Source organism: Triticum dicoccoides, chromosome 2B, assembly GCF_002162155.2.
Source record: "Triticum dicoccoides isolate Atlit2015 ecotype Zavitan chromosome 2B, WEW_v2.0, whole genome shotgun sequence".
NCBI classification, from domain to species: Eukaryota; Viridiplantae; Streptophyta; class Magnoliopsida; order Poales; family Poaceae; genus Triticum; species Triticum dicoccoides.
Window position 1 is genome coordinate 498,856,128 of NC_041383.1, and position 15,062 is coordinate 498,871,189.

The 15,062-nt window shown below is 45.2% G+C and overlaps 1 protein-coding gene across 1 annotated transcript; it reads left to right on the top strand.

Moving 5' to 3' along the window:
- Window positions 1–1,153: 1,153 nt before the first annotated feature.
- On the top strand, window positions 1,154–5,513 carry LOC119364464 (sugar transport protein MST1-like). The gene is made up of 4 exons (XM_037629941.1): window positions 1,154–1,407; window positions 3,645–3,964; window positions 4,179–4,811; window positions 4,913–5,513. Exons 1-4 carry the CDS (start codon window positions 1,263–1,265, stop codon window positions 5,357–5,359), a joined length of 1,545 nt encoding a protein of 514 aa, XP_037485838.1. The 5' UTR covers window positions 1,154–1,262; the 3' UTR covers window positions 5,360–5,513.
- Window positions 5,514–15,062: the final 9,549 nt, after the last annotated feature.

Below are 15,062 nucleotides of genomic sequence, written 5' to 3' on the forward strand. Positions count from 1 at the left end.
CGATGAACAAAGCGCGCGGCTTTCCTGGCATGCTTGGCTCAATAGATTGCATGCATTGGAGTTGGAAGAATTGTCCAAAGGCATGGCATGGGCAATTCCACGGCCAAAAAAAGGGTTCCACTATAATCCTTGAAGCGGTGGCCGATCAGGAGACTTGGATTTGGCATGCATTCTTTGGAATGCCTGGATCTTTGAATGACATCAATGTTGTCAACCGGTCACCACTGATGAATAAGATTGCAAATGGTGAGTTGCCACCTGTGCAGTTTGTAGCAAATGGCCGTACGTACAACTATGGCTATTATCTAGCGGATGGCATCTATCCAAAGTGGCAAACCTTTGTGAAGCCGTTGAAAAAACCGGAAGGTAAAAAAAATCTTGATTTCCATAATGCTCAGGCGGCGGCTAGAAAAGATGTGGAGAGAGCATTTGGGATTTTGCAAGCCCAATTTGCTATTGTGAGAGGACCGGCAAGATTTTAGGATCAACAAATGCTTTGGTACATCATGCACGCTTGTGTGATCATGCACAACATGATCATCGAGAATGAGCGTGGCCAAGATTTAGACTACTCACAGTATGAGCTCTTGGGACATCCCGTGCGAGTGCGGCGGAGGGCTGAAAGGGTAGCCCGTTTTGTTGTCTCCTATCATGCCATTCGGCGTCCCGCAACGCACAATGAACTTCAGAATGATCTAATTGAAGAGTGGTGGGCATGTCATAGACGACAAAGAGTATGATGATATCTGCACTCGACATTGTATTGTTCATGAACTATTTGTTGTGTTGTAATAATTTATTTGAACTATTTGTTGTTGTACTGAACGATAAACTATTTGTTTGAGTTGTAATGATTTATTTTAAACTATTTGTTGTTGATTTTTATTTTGTTTGTTTGATCATTTTTGCTCATCTTCTCTGAAATGTATGCATGTGGTTTGTGCGGCGCGCGCGATGTATTTTTGCGCTCTGCTGGAGCGGCGCGCGTGCGCTACATTATAGCGCCGCTGCTGGAGCCAGCGCATGCGGGCGGTTTTTTGCCCGCGGCGCTTTGCGCGGCTGTTGGAGATGCTCTGATCTGTTGCATGTATACTCCGCATACATTTGGCGCCACCTTCAGGCTCCAGCTAATACCCCGCTGTTCGATGTGGTCCTGTCGACGAACCCGTAGTATATAATAGCGACGACCCTCTAGCTCTCGCCTTTGTGCCCTCCAAACCCCAACCCATTGACCATCCAAGACTCAGCTTAGCAGCCGCAAAATGGCGAGAGGAGGTCTCGCCGCGGCGGCCGGCGGCGACCGCGTCCGCGGCTACGGCGGCGGCCGGGTGACGCTCTCCGTGGTGGTCACCTGCCTCATGGCCGCCTCCTGCGGCCTCATCTTCGGCTACGACATTGGCGTCTCAGGTGCGCACATGCTTGAACCGAACTCTGCTTGATACATGGGCATCCTCGGAGCTCTGAACAAGAAATTCTTGCGTTTATGCATGGCTTCTCTACGACCTTCCATAATTAGAAGGCATGAGTGCAGCTCAAGTCATCTGGGTTTACTTTCTCCGTAGGATTTCAGTATTGTTACTACTCTTCTACTCTGAATTACCGCAACATCAGAACTCCTGCTGAATCTTTGTCGGAAAAAAGAACTCCTGCTGAATAAAATAAAGAAAGTCGGGGGCCCTTTTCTTCCTCTTCTTCTTTTGAATCAAGAAATTTAGGATTTTCCTCGTAAGCTGAAGAAGTTGCCGCTCTTTTGGGATGGATTATGATCCGCCCGTCAATCTGTTAGGTCCTAAACAATTTATCATCTTGTACGTGCTGGTGCTATACTACGTATCGAAATGGTAGATGGGCACACACTTCTATGTCTACTGCTCCGAAGTAAATACTCACCAACCAACTGCATGTGCACGTCTGTCTCTCAGGATTGATTCAGTCGTTCTGTTTCAGTGCCGTTTGTCCTTATGAGCCGTATACCAGCAACCATTTACTAATGGCGTTCACTTCAGCGGAACACACGACCAATTTCAGTTTTGACCCAAAATGTCAAAGCATACACAATCTTTCCCCATCTTATCCATATTGGACCGGGCTCCACTATCATCAGAAGAAAACAAAAGTACTACAAAGCATCCGGGTGAACAGGAAAATAAAGGCAGTTTGTGTTACTTTCACCAGGAGGTGCTCTTCCCCGCGAAATAAAATAAGAAATGAAGAATAAATAAAAAAGAGGTCTAGCTCTAGAATCTTAGACCAACAACCTTTCACTTCCTTGCCTCACATGAAAGCTGCGAGAGAGGACATATATGGCATCCAGCACGTACTACCAACAGCCAACTGCATAGGCAAGGCAGGAATCAGAACATGTGTGTTTCTGATCGCCCTCTTGCTCATCTCCATGCCCGAGACCGAGAGCGTAGCCTCTTTTCGCGCCATTCTTTATATGCACCAGCCAAAAGCATTTCACCATAATACTCAATTTTTAGTAGAGATCTCATTCACTATAATAGCTAGGTGAGAATCCAGCCTGCCCCCTACTCCTCCAATGTGCATCCTCCCGCACAAGTATAATGGGGAGAGAAAAAGCGTCGGATAAGGCATACAGTACCAATTATTACCATGTGATTTGGATTCCTTGAAACCTAGTCCATACAAACTCTCTCCATATCAATTATCGACAGTGGAATCCACTACCAAAGCAATATACGCAAGATATGTCTCATCAGCAGCGCAACGTTGGCGTACTTGAGCATTGTCGCAATTGCAACAGTAGCAGGAAGGTTCTAGAGAGCAAAAGTGTGCAGCCCACTGAGTTAGCTAAATCGTCTCACCAACATATAACTTGGGTTGGACAAGGTAAACGTGCAGGCTAGGGAAACAAGATGACAGCACCCGTTCCCTAGTGCTGTACAACTAAAACAACAACACCGGACATCTAATCATCCATCCACGGAACCGGGAGGTGCTTGAAAACATAGCAGTTTCATGCACGTTTTCTGCCTGGCGCTATTGGAAATCTCGATGGATTTGTTGTTGGTGCTGTCAATTTGTCATAGCAGTCGACGTTACTGGGAGAAATATATGCCGAAAGTTACTACTACATGCCAGTGAATGTCGACATTACTGAGAGAAATACTCCGTGACCTATAAAACATCTTACATTTATTTACAGAGGGAGTATATGTTTAAAATTCACCCTCAACTTGTCATAGCTGCTATATATGCTTATTATAGTGGAACTATCATGTGGCTTGAATAAGCAGGACCGTTGTGATGCTTAAAAGTCCACCACTGTGATGCTTAATTAAGCAGGACCGCAGAACAGAAAAAAGGAATTGGAATAAGCACATATGCCAATATTCGAGATTTCTTCTGATAGTTGGACGTACGTCGCTGTACGTAGTACAGTTTGCTGTGATCGTGCATACGCTTGCAGATATCGTGTGACGTTTGCAACAAAAGAAACTTATATGTTCTTTTGCTTTCAACATTACTGATGTCGATTCTAGAAGAGTCGGAGGTAAACGATATATCAATATCGTGAGGATATCATAAATCGGTTAGCTTCGTTCGCACGCGCCGCGCGTGATTGCGCTCTCTGCTGCAAATGAACAGAAAAATAGAGTCAGCTGACGGTGAAAATTCAGGTGGCGTCACGCAAATGGAGTCGTTCCTGGACAAATTCTTCCCGGAGGTTCTGAAGGGGATGAAGGGCGCCAAGCGCGACGCCTACTGCAAGTATGACAACCAGATGCTGACGGCGTTCACGTCGTCGCTGTACATCGCCGGCGTGCTGTCGTCGCTGGTGGCGAGCCGGGTGACCAGGAGCGTGGGCCGCCAGGCCGTCATGCTCACTGGCGGCGCCCTGTTCCTTGCCGGCTCCGCCGTCAACGCCGCCGCCGTGAACATCGCCATGCTCATCGTCGGCCGGATGCTGCTCGGCTTCGGCGTTGGGTTCACAGCGCAGGTATCCAGTGTCATTTTCAGCTCCAGCCCAGCAGCAGACCGTATTCGTATGTAGGCCTAGTTCGTATACTTGTACATCACGGCCCATCTTTCATTTTTGTTTGGAAGTAGGCCCATCTTTCATTTTTGTTTTTTTAGGATGCCCATCTTTTCATTCAGTTGAAACATTTTGGCACTTTCCACTTCGCAATGACACATGGGTCCGTTGACCGCAGGCGGCTCCGCTGTACCTCGCCGAGATATCGCCAGCCAAGTGGCGCGGCGCCTTCACCACCGCCTACCACGTCTTCCTCGTCATCGGCACGCTGGCGGCGACCGTCGCCAACTACTTCACCAACCGCATCCCGGGATGGGGCTGGCGGGTCTCCCTCGGCCTGGCCGGCGTGCCGGCCATCGTCGTTGTGCTGGGCGCCCTCTTCGTCCCCGACACTCCCAGCAGCCTCGTCCTGCGCGGTGATCCCGACAGGGCACGCGCGGCGCTCCAGCGCATCCGCGGCGCGGACGCCGACGTGGGCGACGAGTTCAAGGACATCGTCCTCGCCGTGGAGGAGGCTCGCCGGAACGACGAGGGCGCGTTCGAGCAGCTGCGTGGCAAGGGGTACCGGCACTACCTGGTGATGATGGTGGCCATCCCCACTTTCTTCGACCTCACCGGCATGATCGTCATCACCGTCTTCTCGCCGGTGCTGTTCCGGACCGTGGGGTTCGACAGCCAGAAGGCGATCTTGGGCTCCGTCATACTTAGCCTCGTCAACTTATTCGCCGTCGTCGTGTCCACCTTCGTCGTGGACCGTGCCGGCCGCAGGTTCCTGTTCCTCGCGGGCGGCGTAGCCATGATGCTCTGCCAGGTAACGCTACACGACGCCCACACACACAAGCTGTCACGTGCATGCACGAGTTCACTGCCTTATACAGGACTACTTGTCTGTTGATTGGACATCTAATTAAGGTGGCGGTGGCGTGGATACTGGCGGATCATCTCGGGAGGCACCACGCGACGACGATGGCGCGGAACTATGCCAAGGGGGTGCTGGTGCTCATGTGCCTGTACACGTGCAGCTTCGGCATGTCGTGGGGGCCGCTCAAGTGGGTGGTGCCGAGCGAGATCTACCCGGTGGAGATCAGGTCGGCGGGGCAGGCCATGACCGTGTCCATCGCGCTCAGCCTCTCCTTCGCGCAGACGCAGGTGTTCATCACCCTGCTCTGCGCCATGAAGTACGCGATATTCATCTTCTACGCCGGCTGGGTCCTGGTGATGACGGTTTTCATGGCGGCGCTCCTGCCGGAGACCAAAGGCGTGCCGCTGGAGGCCATGAGGACGGTGTGGGCCAAGCATTGGTATTGGAGGAGGTTTGCTAGAAATGCCAAGCAGGACAGCCAGGTCAACTGCCTGTGAAACGTACGTACGATAATGTATAGCGACCACCGAGTGTGAATGGACTCAGATCATCACGCCGCAGGGTATATTGTGGTTAGCATATTTTATAGTTTAAAAAAAAGCTAGACTTATTACGGATGGTATACAGACCGAAAAGAATTCTATGAGACCAGGTCTCACGGGTTAGCAGGTGAGACCCATCCTGATGAATGACACGTGGCATTCACAAATCACAAAGCATCTACCCCACCCCCCACTTGAAATCAGGGGGGAGAGATTAGATGCTTTGTGATTAGTGAATGTCACGTGTCATCCATCAGGACGGGTCTCACCTGCTTTATATGAGACCTGGTCTTATATTTTTTTCCCGTATACAGACCCCCTACCGACACTAATTTTAGAACTAGAGATTGTTTCCTAATGTCAACTGATGCCGCACAAAACAAAAAGTGTCTTGGCACTATTGCACATCTAAGTGATTCAAACAAAAAAGAAAAAAAAGGCAAAAATACCCACACAAATCTTTCACTTAACATCAATGACACAAGACTTAGATGTGCAATAATTATGGCATTCTCCCGTGTCGCTTCCCGCGAGCGGCCCGAGACCAACCCTAGCCGCCACCGCTAGCCAGCCGCCACCACCTTGATTCCCCTCCCCCCTGCCACTGCACGCTGCCGGGCAAAGCCCCCGCGGCGCGGGTCCTTTCATCCTCTCACTAGGCATGGCGGCGCGGCGCGGGGTAGCACGACTGGGCAGAGGAGCGAGGAGCAGCGAGGTGTCTTCAGATAGGGTCATGGTATTTCAAATCGGGTCAAAGCATTATTGATATGAGTCTGTAACTTTACAATATAAAGGCCCCCAAGACGTGATTTGGTCGGTTCACAAACGAAGAAATAGCGTGTATGTTGGGTATGCCTGTTGGTAGAGGAACCGCACCCAGGTGCATATCATTACCTTCAAGACTAAAGTGCAGGGTGTCTTTAGACGGTTCGCCAATCGGGCCATGACGAATTATGGTCTAATTATTGCACATCTAAATGACTTAATCGAAAAAAAAGAAAAAAAAATACCCACACAAATCTCACTTAACATCAATGACATAAGACTTAGATGTGCAATACTCAAGGCACATCTAGATGTGTTTCAACAATTACAACGCGAATCACAGAAATTAGCATCCACATCCACACCACGCGTACTATAATACTTTCTTCGCCTAGTCCAACCTCATGCCGGTGGCAATGGGGCAAGCTACAGAGCAACCAAGCCGCGTCACAACCGCCCGCTGGAGACCTGAAAGTGCGTTAAGTCGACTAGAGGGGGGTGAATAGGCGATTTTTACAAATTCGTTTCTAAGGAATTTCAGGGTGAGGAAATTCCTAAGTTACGAACAACTAGCAGCGGAATAAGTACTCAGGTATAAGCATAACAGAGCAATAGCATAGTCATCATGATGAAATGGAAAACAAACACAGAGTACAGAAAGCGTAAACACAGGATAAGCAGGCTGAAGACAATGTGACTGGAGAAATTGGATTGAGGAAATAGAGAAAGTCTTCAGTCAAAGTCTTCAAACAGTAATGATTAGGTTCATCAACACATGAACGAGGAAATGAATGGGTTGAGGAAATAGAACCAGTAGGCTTGGTGAAGAAAATGATTTGGTAGACCAGTTCCAACTGTTGTGACAGTTGTACGTCTGGTTGGAGCGGCTGAGTATTTAAACTCGAGGACACATAGTCCCGGACACACAATCCTCACTGTATTCTCCTTGAGCTAAGATCACACAGACCTCGCCCAACACTCGTGGTAAGTCTTCACAGGTGACTTCCAAACCTTCACACACTTGGTCACTCGGCGATCCACAATTTCTCTTGGATGCTCAGACCATGACGCCTAACCATCTGGAGGATACTGAAGGAAATATGCCCTAGAGGCAATAATAAAGTTATTATTTATTTCCTTATTTCATGATAAATGTTTATTATTCATGCTAGAATTGTATTAACCGGAAACATGATACATGTGTGAATACATAGACAAACATATAGTCACTAGTATGCCTCTACTTGACTAGCTTATTAATCAAAGATGGTTATGTTTCCTAACCATAGACATGTGTTGTCATTTGATTAATGGATCACATCATTAGGAGAATGATGTGATTGACATGACCCATTCCGTTAGCCTAGCACTTGATCGTTTAGTATGTTGTTATTGCTTTCTTCATGACTTATACATGTTCCTGTAACTATGAGATTATGCAACTCCCGTTTACCGGAGGAACACTTTGGGTGCTACCAAACGCCACAACGTAACTGGGTGATTATAAAGGAGTACTACAGGTGTCTCCAAAGGTACATGTTGGGTTGGCGTATTTCGAGATTAGGTTTTGTCACTTCGATTGTCGGAGAGGTATCTCTCGTCCCTCTCGGTAATGCACATCACTATAAGCCTTGCAAGCAATGTAGCTAATGAGTTAGTTACGGAATGATGCATTACGTAACGAGTAAAGAGACTTGCCGGTAACGAGATTGAATTAGGTATTGGATACCGACGATCGAATCTCGGGCAAGTAACATACCGATGACAAAGGGAACAACGTATGTTGTTATGCGGTTTGACCGATAAAGATCTTCGTAGAATATGTAGGAGCCAATATGGGCATCCAGGTTCCGCTATGGATTATTGACCGAGAATAGTTCTAGGTCATGTCTACATAGTTCTCGAACCCGTAGGGTCCGCACGCTTAAGGTTTCGATGACAGTTATATTATGAGTTTATGAGTTTTGATGTACCGAAGGAGTTCGGAGTCCCGGATGAGATCGGGGACATGACGAGGAGTCTCGAAATGGTCGAGACATAAAGATCGATATATTGGACGACTATATTCGGAGTTTGGAAAGGTTCCGAGTGATTCGGGTATTTTCGGGGGTACCGGGGAGTTACGAGAATACGAGGAAGAAGCAATGGGCCTCATGGGCCAAGTGGTGGAAGAGAGGAGGCAGGGCGCGGGGCCCCCCTAGCCCAAACCGAATTGGACTAGGGGGCCGGCCCCCCTTTCCTCCTTTTCCTCCCTCTCCTTCCTTCTCCTTCTCCTTCCCTTCCTTCCCCTCTCCTAGTTGGACTAGGAAAGGAGGGAGTCCTACTCCCGGTGGGAGTAGGACTCCTCCCTGCCGCGCCCTCCCTTGGCCGGCCGCCCCCTCCCCCTTGCTCCTTTATATACGGGGGCAGGGGGGCACCCCATGACACACAAGTTGATCTTCAAGATCGTTCCTTAGCCGTGTGCGGTGCCCTCCTCCACCATATTCCACCTTGGTCATATCGTCACGGAGTTTAGGCGAAGCCCTGCGCCGGTAGAACATCATCATCGTCACCACGCCGTCGTGCTGACGGAACTCATCCCCGACACTTTGCTGGATCGGAGTCCGGGGATCGTCATCGAGCTAAACGTGTGCTGAACTCGGAGGTGCCGTACGTTCGGTACTTGGGTCGGTCGGATCGTGAAGACGTACGACTACACCAACCGTGTTGTCATAACGCTTTTGCTTATGGTCTACAAGGGTACGTGGACAATACTCTCCCCTCTCGTTGCTATGCATCACCATGATCTTGCGTGTGCGTAGGAATTTTTTTGAAATTACTATGTTCCCCAACAGTGGCATCTGAGCCTAGGTTTTATGCATTGATGTTATATGCACGAGTAGAACACAAGTGAGTTGTGGGCGATACAAGTCATACTGCTTACCAGCATGTCATACTTTGGTTCGGCGGTATTGTTGGATGAAGCGGCCCGGACCGACATTACGCGTACGCTTACGCGAGAATGGTTTTACCGCCGTGCTTTGCACACAGGTGACTAGCGGGTGTCTGTTTCTCCAACTTTAGTTGAACTGAGTGTGGCTACGCCCGGTCCTTGCGAAGGTTAAAACAGCACTAACTTGACGAACTATCGTTGTGGTTTTAATGCGTAGGTAAGAATGGTTCTTGCTCAGCCCGTAGCAGTCACGTAAAATTTGCAACAACAAAGTAGAGGACGTCTAACTTGTTTTTGCAGGGCATGTTGTGATGTGATATGGTCAAGACGTGATGTTATATTTTATTGTATGAGATGATCATGTTTTGTAACCGAAGTTATCAGCAACTGGAAGAAGCTCTATGGTTGTCTCTTTGTTGCATAAGATGCAAGTGCCAAATAATTGCTTTACTTTATCGTTATGCGATAGCAATAGTTGGCGAGACGACCATGTGACGACACATTGATATAGATCAAGATGATGAAGATCATGGTGTCGTGCCGGTGACGATAGAGATCATGACAGTACTTTGGAAATGGAGATCAAAGGCGCAAGATGATCATGGCCATATCATGTCACATATTTTGATTGCATATGATGTTTATCTGTTATACATCTTATTCTGTTTTGTATGACGGTAGCATTATAAGATGATCTCTCACTAATTATCAAGAAGTGTTCTCCCTGAGTATGCACCGTTGCGAAAGTTCTTCGTGCTGAGACACCATGTGATGATCGGGTGTGATAGGCTCTACGTTCAAATACAACGGGTGCAAAATAGTTGCGCACGCGGAATACTCAGGTTAAACTTGACGAGCCTAGCATATAACAGATATGGCCTCGGAACACGGAGACCGAAAGGTCGAGCGTGAATCATATAGTAGATATGATCAACATATTGATGTTCACTGTTGAAACTACTCCATCTCACGTGACGATCGGACATGGTGTAGTTGATATGGATCACGTAATCACTTAGAGGATTAGAGGGATGTCTGTCTAAGTGGGAGTTCTTAAGTAATATGATTAAGTGAACTTAAATTTATCATGAAGTTAGTCCTGGTAGTATTTTGCAAATTATGTTGTAGATCAATAGCTTGCGTTGTTGCTTTCATATGTTTATTTTGATATGTTCCTAGAGAAAAATTGTGTTGAAAGATGTTAGTAGCAATAATGCGGATTGAATCCGTGATCTGAGGTTTGTCCTCATTGCTGCACAGAAGAATTATGTCCTATATGCACCGCTAGGTGACAGACCGATTGCAGGAGCAGATACAGACGTTATGAATGTTTGGCTGGCTCAATATGATGACTACTTGACAGTTTAGTGCACCATGCTTAAACGGCTTAGAATCGGGACTTCAAAGACGTTTTTGAACGTCATGAACCATATGAGATGTTCTAGGAGTTGAAGTTGATATTTCAAGCAAATACCCGAGTTGAGAGATATGAAGTCTCCAACAAGTTCTATGGCTAAAAGATGGAGGAGAATCGCTCAACTAGTGAGCATGTGCTTAGATTGTCTGGGTACTACAATCGCTTGAATCAAGTGGGAGTTAATCTTCCAGATAAGATAGTGATTGACAGAATTCTCTAGTCACCACCACCAAGTTAGTAGAACTTCATGATGAACTATAATGCAAGGGATGACGAAAACGATTCCCGAGCTCTTCGTGATGCTGAAATCGACGAAGGTAGAAATCAAGAAAGATCATCAAGTGTTGATGATTGACAAGACCACTAGTTTCAAGAAAAGGGCAAAGGGAAAGAAAGGGAACTTCAAGCAGAATGGCAAGCAAGTTGTCACTCCCGCGAAGAAGCCCAAAGCTGGACCAAAGCCTGAAACTGAGTGATTATACTGCAAAGGAAATGGTCACTAGAAGCGGAAATGCCTTGAATATTTGGTGGATAAGAAGGATGGCAAAGTGAACAAGGGTATATTTGATATACATGTTATTGATGTGTACCTTACTAGTGTTTATAGTAACCCCTGAGTATTTGATACTTGTTCGGTTGCTAAGATTAGTAACTCGAAACAGGAGTTACAGAATAAACAGAGACTAGTTGAAGGGGAAGTGACGATGAGTGTTGGAAGTAGTTCCAAGATTGATATGATCATCATCGCACACTCCCTAAACTTTCGGGATAAGTGTTAAACCTAAATAAATGTTATTTAGCGTTTGCGTTGAGCATGAATATGATTTGATCATGTTTATTGCAATACGGTTATTCATTTAAAGTCAAAGAATAATTGTTGTTCTGTTTACATGAATAAAACTTTTAATGGTCTTATACCCAATGAAAATAGTTTGTTGGATCTCGATCATAGTGATACACATATTCATAATATTGATGCCAAAAGATGCAAAGTTAATAATGATAGTGCAACTTATTTGTGGCACTGCCGTTTGGGTCATATCGCTGTAAAGCGCGATTTTTGGAATCACTTGGTTATGAATCATTTGATGCTTGTGAACCGTGCCTTTTGGGCAAGATGACTAAAACTCCGTTCTCCGGAACAATGGAACAAGCTACTGACTTATTGGAAATAATACATACCGATGTATGCGATCCAATGAGTGTTGATGCTCGTGGCAAGTATCGTTATTTTCTGACATTCACAAGATGATTTGAGCAGATATGGGTATATCTACTTGATGAAACATAAGTCTGAAATAGTTGAAAGGTTCAAAGAATTTCAGAGTGAAGTGGAAAAATCATCATAACAAGAAAATAAAGTTTCTGCGATCTGATCGCGGAGACGAATATTTGAGTTCCGAGTTTGGTCTTCAATTAAAACAATGTGGAATAGTTTCACAGCTCACGCCACCTGGAACACCACAATGTTATGGTGTGTCCGAACGTCGTAACCGCACTTCATTGGATATGGTGCGATCTATGATATCTCTTACTGATTTACCACTATTGTTTTGGGGTTATGCATTAGAGACAGCTGCATTCACGTTAAAAGGGCACCATCTAAATCCGTTGAGACGACACCGTATGAACTATGGTTTAGCAGTAAACCTAAGCCGTCGTTTCTTATATTTTGGAGTTGCGATGCTTATATGAAAAAGATTTTCAACCTGATAAGCTCAAACCCAAATCGGAGAAGTGCGTCTTCATAGAATACCCAAAGGAAACTGTTGGGTACTCCTTCTATCACAGATCCGAAGGCAAAACATTTGTTGCTAAGAATGGATCCTTTCTAGAGAAGGAGTTTCTCTCGAAAGAAGTGAGTGGGAGGAAAGTAGAACTTGATAAGGTAATTGTACCTTCTCCCGAATTGGAAAGTAGTTCATCACAGAAATCAGTTCTAGTGATTCCTACACCAATTAGTGAGTAAGCTAATGATAATGATCATGAAGCTTCAGATCAAGTTACTACCAAACTTTGTAGATCTTCCAGATTTAAGATCCGCACCAGAGTGGTACGGTAATCTTATTTTGGAAATCATGTTACTAGACCATGATGAACCTACAAACTATGAGGAAGCGATGATGAGCCCAGATTCCGCAAAATGGTTTGAGGCCATGAAATCTGAGATGGGATCCATGTATGAGAACAAAGTGTGGACTTTGGTGGACTTGCCCGATGATCGGCAAGCCATAGAAAATAAATGGATCTTCAAGAAGAAGACGGACGATGATAGTAGTGTTACTATCTACAAAGCTAGACTTGTCGAAAAAGGTTTTTGACAAAGTTCAAGGTGTTGAATACAATGAGATTTTCTCACTCGTATCGATGCTTAAAAGTCTGTCCGAATCATGTTAGCAATTGCCACATTTTATGAAATTTGGCAAATGGATGTCAAAACTACATTCCTTAATGGATTTATTAAAGAAGAGTTGTATATGATACAACCAGAAGGTTTTGTCAATCCTAAAGGTGCTAACAAAATATGCAAGCTCCAGCGATCCATCTATGGACTGGTGCAAGCATCTCAGAGTTGGAATATACGCTTTGATAAGTTGATTAAAGCATATAGTTTTATACAGACTTGTGGTGAAGCCTGTATTTATAAGAAAGTGAGTGGGAGCTCTGTAGCATTTCTAATATTATATGTGGATGACATATTGTTGATTGGAAATTATATAGAAATTCTGGATAACATGAAAGGATACTTGAATAAGAGTTTTTCAAAGCAAGACCTCGTTGAAGCTGCTTACACATTGAGCATCAAGATCTATATAGATAGATCAAGACGCTTGATAAGATTTTTCAATGAGTACATACCTTGATAAATTTTTTGAAATAGTTCAAAATGGAACAGTCAAAGAAGGAGTTCTTGCCTGTGTTACAAGGTGTGAAGTTGAGTAAGACTCAAGACCCGACCATTGCAGAAAATAGAAAGAGAATGAAAAGTCATTCCCTATGCCTCAGTCATAGGTTCTATAAAGTATGCTATGCTGTGAACCAGACCTATTGTATACCTTGCTCTGAGTTTGGCAAAGGAATACAATTTTGATCTAATAGTAGATCACTGGACATGGGTCAAGAATATCCTTAGTGAGGACTAAGGAGATGTTTCTCGATTATGGAGGTGATAAAAGAGCCCGTCGTAAAAGTTACAATGATGCAAGCTTTTACACCAATCCAGATGACTCTAAGTCTCAATCTGGATACATATTAAAAGTGGGAGCAATTAGCTAGAGTAGCTCCGTGCAGAGTATTGTGGACATAGAATATTTGCAAAATACATACGGCTCTAAATATGACAGACCCGTTGACTAAGATTCTCTCACGAGCAAAACATGATCATACCTTAGTACTCTTTTGGGTGTTAATCACATAGCGATGTGAACTAGATTATTGACTCTAGTAAAACTGATGTGAATTGGGGACCCGATCTTTCGATGAGAGGGAGATCACTAGGTTTTTGGGTGGGACTTGACCCTCACGATCCGGCTACCAACTGTACAAGGAGAACCGTACACGACTGATATCCACGGCAATCGCTGAACCAACTCCACGGCGTTATCGACCGAGCCAACGGCGCGATCGACCTATCCACGAAGGATTTTCCTGCAAGCAAATCGAAGAACATGCAAGAAAATAATAGCCAAGCAATCTGAAATTGCGGATATGCTAGATGAATAAATCTCACAAGTTGGGGTTCCAATAGATGTCTTGACGGTCGCACTAGCCGCTACGAGCGAAGACAAATAAAAGTAGCAATAGCTAAACTTCTCTAAACAAAACCCGAGTCTAAACCCTAACAATAGCTAGCTATTTATTAAAACCGTCCACCGCCTTCGGATGTTGATGCGACAGGTCTTGGTGAATACGTCCAAACGATGAGACAGCCCATACGGAGACGTGCACAGTAGGCCGGACTAGTTTATTCTCTGGCCCAAACTTGCTCTCTCAACGCACCAAAAAATAAGGTCTTGGACCCACGTGCTTGGCTGGTTTGGATCCTAGGAGCAAAGTCCAAAACTTGTGTGGTCTTGCGCACTTGGATGTTGTGGACGACGTTGCATGCATGTTGGATGAATTGGTGGGAAACACGTTCGTGCAATTACTTTTTCTTCTTGTGAACGAACATGCATCTCCATCTTTCATCTCTAAGTGAGCATCTCTTGTTGACTCACTGGTTCATTCGTTTATGGGTACAAATAAATCACAACATGAGTGTAATATCATAGTTCTATTTGTTAAATAATATATCCAAAAGAACGAAAGTACCTGGTTAATAAATTGTCGTGTAATATTCGTAGACGTTTCTAAGATAGCTATGTGCACATCATCCTCCCTTTCTTGAAAACAAAGCCGTCCTCGGCTTTCATCTATCTGAAACACATCATAAAGCAAGGCAAGAATATATGCAAGATATATAGGCCATTCCAAAGGCGTTAGCTGATGAGGGTGCCATAAATTTGTAATAGCACTATTAGAAATATCAGGAGAAGTTTTGTCCC

Bases quoted from the DNA above. Each gene is read 5' to 3' on its own strand.
- LOC119364464 (XM_037629941.1), top strand. From the start codon at position 1,263: ATGGCGAGAGGAGGTCTCGCCGCGGCGGCCGGCGGCGACCGCGTCCGC. The intron at 1,408-3,644 runs GTGCGCACATGC...GTGAAAATTCAG, and splicing joins CTACGACATTGGCGTCTCAG to GTGGCGTCACGCAAATGGAG. The intron at 3,965-4,178 runs GTATCCAGTGTC...CGTTGACCGCAG, and splicing joins GCGTTGGGTTCACAGCGCAG to GCGGCTCCGCTGTACCTCGC.